This window comes from Phocoena sinus, chromosome 9, assembly GCF_008692025.1.
Source record: "Phocoena sinus isolate mPhoSin1 chromosome 9, mPhoSin1.pri, whole genome shotgun sequence".
Taxonomy (NCBI): Eukaryota; Metazoa; Chordata; class Mammalia; order Artiodactyla; family Phocoenidae; genus Phocoena; species Phocoena sinus.
The window spans coordinates 64,679,059-64,689,086 of NC_045771.1; the positions used below are offsets into that span (position 1 = coordinate 64,679,059).

The 10,028-nt window shown below is 37.9% G+C and overlaps 1 protein-coding gene across 1 annotated transcript; it reads right to left on the reverse strand.

Annotated features, from left to right (window-relative positions):
- Positions 1-314: 314 nt before the first annotated feature.
- On the reverse strand, positions 315-7,384 carry NDUFA4 (NDUFA4 mitochondrial complex associated). The gene is made up of 4 exons (XM_032643933.1): positions 7,218-7,384; positions 5,764-5,852; positions 5,003-5,063; positions 315-614 (listed from the first exon to the last, which is right to left on the reverse strand). The coding sequence occupies exons 1-4, from the start codon at positions 7,257-7,259 to the stop codon at positions 558-560; spliced, it is 249 nt and encodes an 82-aa protein (XP_032499824.1). The 5' UTR covers positions 7,260-7,384; the 3' UTR covers positions 315-557.
- Positions 7,385-10,028: the final 2,644 nt, after the last annotated feature.

The following is a 10,028-nucleotide window of genomic DNA, read 5'->3' on the forward strand; positions in this document are numbered from 1 at the left end:
CCAACTACAATCCCCAGCCAGACCACGGCGACTAACAACCTTAAAAATCTTCAGCAAAGAGAATGCCATGGTAAAAACCAGCATTAACAACTTCACATACTTCGACATCAGCCAGTAACAGAAATCTAGAGGTTTTCATTTTGCCCATGCCAAAGAGGCTTGAGTAATCTTGCCAATCTACATTTGATTTCCAGTTCTAGTTCTTAAATATGCCCTAGTGTTACCAATGGCCTACACACAAAATAAAAGTGTTTTATTAGAGCAGCTTAAAGTCTTATTTTCAAATTACACGAATACACAGAAATTCAAGAAACTCCTTAAATTCTAATAGTTTATTTCCTATAACCTAAGTTATAAAATTCAGAGTAGAGTTTCAGCATTAAATAGTGACACACATCAAGTTTCAAACTATTTATTAATCAGTGTAAACCCCATCACAATACACCAACATGATTTTGTGCATTTAGAGGGGAAATATTTCCTGGTTAAGTGGAAAATTGTGCGGATGGCTTCTGGAAGACCTTCATTCTAAGCAGCTTTATAGTGAAACATTTCATTTAGAAGTCTGGACCTTCTTTCTTCAGTTTGCTGTAATCTACATTCACTGAGTAGAACTTGGAAAAGAAAAAAGATATTTTAGATAATCAATCAAATACACAAAGATGGTATAGAAGTTTAAGATTATTTTTATTCAGCTTTCTATAGTAACAATTACAGACATTAACTTTGTATTAGGAATATTTAACAATATAAAAGTCATTCAAACAAAGACATTAAAATTCCAGTTCTTTAATAATGGTTTTGGTAAGGTAAAAACATTCAATCTTCCTCAGAAAAGCAGTGGTAGTATAATCTGGTAGAACCTATAAAAAAATTCTTCTATTTCAAGGTGAATAACTATGAATTTCTTCTGATATATACTTCCAATTCTTATGTTTTTACTTCCATCTCCACTACGTACACAGGTCACTCTCCAACAGAATAGAGAAATACCAGTTATCATCCCTATTTGGTTAGGAAAGGGCTATAATTTAGATGGGAAAGATTTATAGCAATAAAGATTGGCTAGTAATATAAAGTAATACTTTGTTGTGTGTTTGTATCCATAATTTTTAGATACAAATTGGCCTGCTTTGATGGCTTTTCTGTCCATTTTCTCTCTCTCACTTAGACATTTCCTTAATTTCCTAACCCAGAATGCATCAAAATCAAATTCACACCTGACCACCTTTGGTACAAAAGCTTTTAAACAGTACAGTATTTCTGCTTTTAAATAATACTGTATTTTGCAAACTTTGTAATTTCCATAAATTTCCTTATATTCAACTTAAATTAATTTTAGAAATATATCTTACTATCATTACTTAAAAAAACTGCCTCTAACTCTCAGCAACTTTAAAAAAAATGATTTATACTTGATACTGCTCTAGAATTCCTACTGAGGAAACATTAGGATTTATACATAAGCTAGGATTTATGCATAAGCTATAATCTTGAGTTTACTCATTCTTGTGCCAAAGAAAACTGAAATGTGCTGTAATTACTTGGAGACTACATTATTTAACTCCAAAAGAACCAAAACTGCAGAATTATCATCATTTTCTTCAGTTTTTAAGGAAGAAGCTCATAAATCTGTGTCCATTATTTCTTCAAACACACCCTAACTTCTTTATCTCTAATTTTAAAAATCTTATTTGACTTTAAAAAAAAGAAAAATTCCCAGGTTGTGAAGCTTATCCTTGAGATACGTACACAGACTTTTATAAAGTTTATAAACATAAAAGTATGAATCAGTCATAAAGCAGTATTTTTTGTTCTGACAGTGTTCTCCTATGAAGCAACTGAACTAGACAATGAGACTTAAAAAGAAACTAACTGTATCATCTCTAACATATTAACAAAATATTAAAGGGAATATTTATAAAAGGAACTGCAGGTTATATTTTAAGAAATAAATATTTGTTGGGCTCTTCTAATAGATCCCAGGCACTGTAGGCAGAATGCTTTATGTTTATCTTAATTATCACAACCTTACTCATTCTTACTTTATAAAAGAAGACAATGAAGATCAAGTTATATGACTTGCCAGAAGCAGGATCAAGCCCCTACATCCAAGCAGAGTCGAAAGGTCACAGAACCTTTGCTAATTTTCTCAACACTAAGCAGGTTTCTGATGTATTTGCTTTTATTCGGTTCCATGTGCCAGTATCAAAATACTCCGTTGAAGTAATTTTCAAATCTGATTTATTTTTCAGCTTCCATGTCCACATTCCTTTTCTCAATTTAATGGTGGATACCTTTAAGTTTTTTGTAACAATAGCTGGGAAGGCACAACATATTCTGATCTTGGCTTTGGGGCATTTTATTCAGATGATAAGTGTTGCTAGGTCTTTAATGCTTAAATCCTATTTTAGTCACCTCTCTTGTTTGTATTAGTTAGCTTCTGCTAGATTGTGAAGTAGCAAAAAATAACCACCAAATCTTAGCGGCTTATAAGAAAGGTCTATTTTTCATTCACATTATATGCCATTTATAAGCTGACTGCCCTGTGTTCTTTTCATTCTAATCCTGGGCTGAATGAGTAGCCCTTAACTGTCAATTTGGTCTCATGACAGATGGAAAAGAACAATGGGGGAACTACACACTGGCTCAGAAGTGGCAGATAGCACTTCCCCTCACTTGATTTGCCAGAGCAAGTCACGTGGCCAAATCTGATGTTAATGGGTCAGAAAAACAATTATCTTAGGTGAGGGGAAGTGAATGATAGAGAAAGAATAACCTACTCTACTAGTCTTCTAGTCTAGAAGCAGTAGTAGGCATCATCCACTCCAGGCTCACAAGCTTCTGGACTTGGTTTCCTTTTATTTCTGCTTGCAAATGTCCCAATTCTTCTAAACTCATCTCTTGGCAAGTAGAGCCAGCAACAGTTCACAAACATCCTGTTTTCCAAAAATCTTTTCTATAACAAACTCTTTAGGCACATGGTCTTCTTTCCAAGTAATAGCAGGTGACACCTTATCAAATATTTTGCCATTACATGATTCATTTTTCCAGGCTCTAATACCAGTATCTTAGCTATTCACAGCCCAATCTATGCTGCACACATTAGTTTTTTGTTGCTGCAACGTTCCATTTCCAGCTCACATGGCCTCATACTGGCAGGTATTTTCATGTTCCAGAACATGATAAAAATTAGCTTCATTATCATAATCACCTGAGGAGCTTTCTAAACTACATACGCAGAGACTCCAATATGCTCTTTGGTGGAAGGACTAAAGGCCTGTTTTTTCTGTTTTCTTTTCTTTTTTAAAGTTTATTGGATGTGGAATCATTTTCTCCAGAATGGACTAAAATTTATAGGAGAGAAAAAACAAGATGCCTGTGTATCATTTTTTGAGTCAAAATATGACACAGATTAGATGGTTCACTTCAGCTTCACCAGTGCATTTTTGTTTGTTTCTTGTAGCAAGATCAGTTTAGAGACTTGGAAGCCAAATTATAATCAAAAGGTTGAGTGGAAAGCTTGGAATCTGTAAAAGGTGACAGTTGTCTTAAAAGTTGTTGTCATCAGTAATGACAGCATCCATCTCCATCAAGGAGGTATATCTGCTAAGGGGTCCTGAACACTCCTCAGTCAAGACACCTCTTCTTGAGAGTGCTCAAAGAAACTGCTATTTTTTGATGAAGCAGCCTGGTATAATGGAAAATTCATGGCAAGTTATATACTGTAAATGGGTAAATTGTATGGTATGAGAATCACACTCTAATAAAGCTGTCCCCCACCCTTTTTGACATTGCAAGGATTTTTTCTTTGTATGCAAAAATTCTACAGGTAAGTAAAGCTGTGTTTGGGGAATCAATGGTCTCAGATTTTCAACTACACGGATGGACCTTAAGGGCATTATGCTAAGTGAGATAAGTAAGACAGAGAAAGACAAATACTGTATGATATCGCTTATATGGAATCTAAAAAACCTGAACTTGTAAAAACAGAAAGTAGAATGGTAGCTACCAGGGGATGGGGGCGCGGTGGGGAAATTAGGGAGATGTTAAAGGTACAAACTTACCACTACTAGATCAACAAGTTCTGGAGATTTAATACACAATATAGTGATTAGAGTCAACAATACTTTATTATAAACTTCAAAGTTGCTAAGGAACTATCTCTTAATTGTTCTCAACACAAAAAAGTGAATTATGTAACATGATAAAGGTGTTAGCTAACACTACTATAGTAATCATAGTGTAATGCATCAAACAACGAGTTGTACACCTCGAGCTTATACAACGTTGCAGGTCAATCATGTATCAATAAAACAAATTAAAAAAAGTAAATGGCCTCAGTCCATGAAGTCATTCTTTGGAAGAGTAGTTTCACAAACCAGTTTTCCAGAAAGATGTTAAAAAGTTTATCTAGAAGGTTTATGGTAAAATATAAGTTTCAACTGATTTTCATTTCTTCCTACTAATTCTCAGCTGAAATATGTCAACCATACCAAGAAGAAAGAACAGCCAACCAAACCAGCCACTAGATTAGTGCTACTCAAAGTGTGGTCCATGGACCAACAGCATCAACATCATCTGAAACCTTATTAGAAATGCAAATTCTCAGCCTCTGCAACAGATCAACTGAATCAGAATCTCTGGGGATGGAGCTGAAGAAGATGCCTATGTATACTGAGGTTTGAGAACCACTGCACTACACTACCCAAGAACAAAGAAAATATTAAACAAGAACTATACTCTTTTTTTTCTTAGTCGAATCAGTACAATTAAGACATTATCTTCATTTCACATACAGAGTCTAAAGCCTGTGAATAAAATCCTTAGAAAAAATATTAGAAAAATATGCCATTCTAATTTCACAGAACAATCTAGCAATTCTTCTAAGTTCATTGTAACAGAATCTTACTTGCAGATCCAATCTCAAAAAGAACCTACCCCATGACAAAGTTTATTAAAATACAATTTCCAGCAATTTTGAAGCAATTTTGTAGCTTACCTTGTACTGATCATTGGGACCCAGTTTGTTCCAGGGTTCTGGGTTATTCTTTTTGTCCCAACTAAAAGAAATAAAACATTATAACTGTTAGAGTAATAAAACACTATTTAAAACAGTCTTGTACTCAAGAAGCTAACATTTCAAATATATTAATCCCACTTCCTATCAGGTGAAGGACGGTGTTATTTTCATTATGGAGTTGAGAGATAGGATTCATAATAAGCAATCTCATGTAATCAATCAGAAAAAGGTATAACACAGAGCCTCTTGGGGCAGTTGTCCTTGTCCCTATCCCTGTCACAAAAAAACTTTACACTTGGCTTTTACTAGTGTTTTCTATTTCATCAATGAAGTGATATATAGAAAACTGCATAGAAAAATAATGAAACAACTTTTTCCATGCCTGTTCTTTTACAACTTCAGAAAGAAGCATTCCCTATTGTGGAACACAGGCAAAAAACACTTAAACATATCAGCAACCCTGACTGTTCTATAAAAAGTTATTATTATCTTGATCCTCACGTTACAAAATAGGTATAAGCAGTTCTACTCAACCAATGAGAAAATGAGACTCAGAGAAATTTAGATAATTTCATGAACCAGAAAAAGTAAATGACGACAGTAGAACCAGGATCTGAACTTACTGTATGACAACAAATTTCAGGTTCTTTCTACTACTGGATGCTGCCTCCCTAGAAAGGCTGCGGCTCCTGAATCAGTTTGATAAACCATCGAAGTTCTAAACATTTTCAAGCACTTACCTGACATCTGGATTGAACAACGCCAGGCGCAAAACATACAGTGCTGCTCCAGTACCTCCCGCTCCAATAAATATGAAGAGGGGGATCAACTGGAACCAAAAACAAAATAGAATCAAGAATCATCTTCAAATACCTACATACTGATAAAAATAAACAGAAAGACTACAGTAGTTTCTACACATTGATTTCCAAGTCTCAAGCCAGCTTTTTAAAAACTTTAACAGCTTTATGGAGGTTTAATTTACATGCCATAAAATTCATTAATTTCAAGTATGAAACCACCAATGATTTGTAGTAAATTTATAAAGTTGTACAACCATCCCACGATATAATTTTAGAACATTTTCATCACCCCAAGAATCTCTCAGGGCCACTGCAGTCACTCCCCATCCCCCCACCCAGCCTCAGGCAACCACTAATCTGCATTTTATCTCTATAGTTTTACCTTCTCTTCAAACCTCTTTTTAATCTTGTCTTAAAACTTGAAAAAAGATAGACCTCATATTGAGATAAGATTTCTTATAACTACATTCAAAAGAAAGAAATGTAATTTCCAAACGATGTAAAGATAATTCTGGTTTAAATGTGAAAAAAGTTACATTCAAATTTTAAATTTTCCCAGAAAATATATCGCCTTCTTCACTTAATATTTATACATCCCATTAAATTTCCCAGTTTCTTTCAACTCAAGGCTTGCAAAACAAGCTCTTGGCAAATTACTTAAGCTTGCTTCGATACAGACGTTACGAAAAATAAAAATTCTGTTAAATAAAGAGTCTGAATGAGCAAACAGAAACACACCTATTATAAATACCAGTTTTACGCATAATCTCTGAAAACGTACTGCTACCAACGCTTAATGCGTCGTTAGGCAACTGGGTTTAAGATAAAAATTAAATACTGCGTAATTGATTTTTAGGGCCACAGCACGTTTATATGCAGGGAAAAATGTGAGATACAAAAGAACTCAACTGCGATTAAACTCCACACTACAAAAATCCTCCCAAGTATCAAGACGTCCAGACTGAGCATTCCAAGATCAGAGACCCTCATATTTGCCTCAAAGCCTCATGGTGCAATGCAGTGAATACGAGACTCTAAACAGCACAACAAATAGGGTGCCTGACCTTTCCTGGTCTTTAACCCACACAGCGCACAACTATCTCTCTTGGTCCGACCAACCTGCAAGAGAACGCGCCCACCCCACTGTTACAACATTTTATTTTCCTCGAGAGCGTCCCTCACCTTCCGTGCGCCAGGCCAAACCCCGCAATGCAAGGCCTGGAAGGTCAGAGCTCAAGGTCCTGGGGCAACCAGCAGAATAGGACAAAGTGAGACAGGGTTCAGCCCCGAGAAACGGTAAAAGGCTGCGAAGGAGAAAGCTCAGGGGAGGCAGCCGCAACCCGACACAAGATGCACAAGCGAAAACACTGGGAAAGGGTTTAAGAACTTACGCTAGGATGCTTCTTGGCCTGACCGATGATCTGGCGGATCATGGCTGCGACAGAAGGCGCGAGTCCAGACGGAGAGAAGGACAAACTTGCACAGCCTTGGGCTGAACAGCCTCCGCGCCGAGGAAGGGCGGACGTCCAAAGTCAACCAGCACCTCCTACCTGAAGGACCCCTGCCTCGGAGTACGGCTTGCGACAGGAGGGCCCGGATAAAGCTGTCCTAAACAGTGCCTGCTTTGATCCAGCAGCTCTCGCGCCCGCCTAACCTGTCCAAACCAACAGCGTTCAACTGCAAAGTGAAACATTGTCATTCCTATGCTACTCGTACTTCTGATGGGTAATTTTTTGCGTCAAAAGTAGAATCCTTCGATTGACTACACAGGCACTTGCTCGGTAGGCCCCGTGTTTAAAGAGGGGGCGGACAGGCGGACGCACGGGCCTCGTGCTCTGCGAGCCGGGTCCTTTTGCTAGCCTCCAGAGAGCCGGGTAGGCGCGCCGAGACGCTGGGGACGCGAGTGCTGGTCGGGCGCCGCCCGCTGTGACCGCCGCTGAGGGAGCTGCGAGGCGCCTTTGGCTGCTGAGCGCCGGGCGTCTGGAGGGCAGGTCGAGTCTCTAGCCGCCGAGGTCAGCGACTGCGGTTTAAAAATACTGCAGCTGCTTCCTGTCCTTGACTGTCATTTACGGGCAGAAATTAGAAACTAGTAAATGACTTAAAGATGGCAGTTGTCCTGTCACTGTGATCTGTAAACAGTTCCTGAGCCTCGCTTAAGTGTTCAACGCTGCAAAGACCTTTGCGACATTGCCACTATTCTCTCCCCGGGCCTGAAATTGAATTCTAAAAATATGTTTTTATTGGTCGTGTCGCTACACATAATCTTTTCCTGTACCCCAGTACAATTGTCATTTATCTGTTTGTTTTTTAACCCGAAAGTCTTCCCTGAGACGGGCTTTAGTGGACACTCTGAACCCCCTCCAACCCCATACGTAACTTAAAGCATCAATCAAATGATCACACAAGTAATTGGGCCTGGAAAGAATAGGAAAAGTCACCTCTGAAAAAGTAATGTTAGACCTGAAGGAGTAGACGTTAACCGAGTGAAAGGAAGGATGTAGATATACAGAAGAGAGGTAATAGGAGTGACGGTCTGAAACTAAAGAGACTTTTTGAGAAGCTGAAGGAGGTCTATACGTATGGTTGGAACTTGGAAAGTAAGGTGGGAATCAGATCTGCTGGACCAATGGTCATTTACACAGCATGGGTTTTATGCTGAGAGCATTAGGGAGTTAAGCAAAAGCAAGATGTTGTGGTTTTAAATGATTGCCTTGTCTATGAAGAATGAATTCGAGGAACATGAAAGGGGAGGGACTGGTTAAGGGGCCATTACAATAATCCCTGTGAGATAATGGTAGCTTGGACTAATATAGGGGATGTGATGATGACGAAAAGATTCCAGAGATATTTAGGAGGTAGCACCAAGACTTGGTGATTGGTCAGACATAGGGGAGTGGGAAGATGGGGGAGTCCAGGATAGTTTCAGAGGTTCAGTTCTGGCTGTGTGGATTTTGATGCCTATTATTGAGATAAGAAACAATAGAGAATGATGGATATGTATTTATGTAAAACCCAAGTGGACTTCTGTAGGGCAGAAGAGACATATAAACTAGAAGAATACATTTAGGACTCCATTTATTTATTTATTTATTTAAGCCCACCACGCGTCTTGTGAGATCTTAGTTCCCCAACCAGGGATTGAACCCAGGCCCTCAGCAGTGAGAGTGTGGAGTCCTAACCACTGGACCACCAGGGAATTACCTAGGACTCATTTTGTTAATAGGAAATGAAGTCATGCGACTGAATGAGATTGTTTAGGGAGAGAAGGTTGAGTGACAAGAGAGACAAAGGACGTGGAGCTGGGGAATGCCAATATGCAATGCTTAGGAGAGGGAGATACGGCCAGCGAGGTAGGAAAAAAATAATAAGTGGTGATTATTAAGATGACATGTCATGAAGCTTATGAAGACTAGTGTCTTTTTCATTCATTCAGTAAATCTTTATTAAGCACCTACTCTGCATCTGGCACTGTTCTAACTAGGGAGATAGCAGTGAACGAAAAAATTGTTCCTCCCGAATGGAGTTTACATGCTGGTTAGGAAGACAAACCATAAACAAACAATTCAGATAATTTTAGAGAGTAACAAACCAATAAAATACAATAATGAGAGAGAAGGACATGGGGGAGTGGAGGAAAGAAGTTTACTTTAGTGAGAGTAGACATGGAAGTTTCCTCTGAGAAGGTAATATTTGAGCTGAAACCTAAATGAAAAGAAGGAGGTAAACTGCTGAAGATCTGAGGGAGGAATATTCCAACTGTCAAGAAAAATGGTTTTGAGATTTTAAAAAATAATAAATAAAATGCTCAAGGGAGGCCAGTGTGGCTGACCCGTAACAAAATGAGATCAGAGAGGTTATAAAGGTCTCTCTGACATTAACCTTATAAACTATGGTAAGGAGTATGGTTATGTTAAAAGAAAATATCAGCACAAAAATCATAAAAGATACTTAGAAGTGAACACAGAAGCCTGATAGCAGTAAGTGTAGGTAGGCTTTCATTAAAGAAATTAGAAGCAGAAGACCTCTCCTTGCAATATTTTATTTTTAATGATAACACTTGGTAATAAAATAAGCAGGCATACAAGAATGCCACTGTTAATAAAGTAAAATCCAGTGGCTTACTCTTTTGTTATTGACCTAGTTTCTAGAAGTAACAATAATATAGGTAGTCAAGTGATGCCTTTGGAATTGTTAACAAAGCA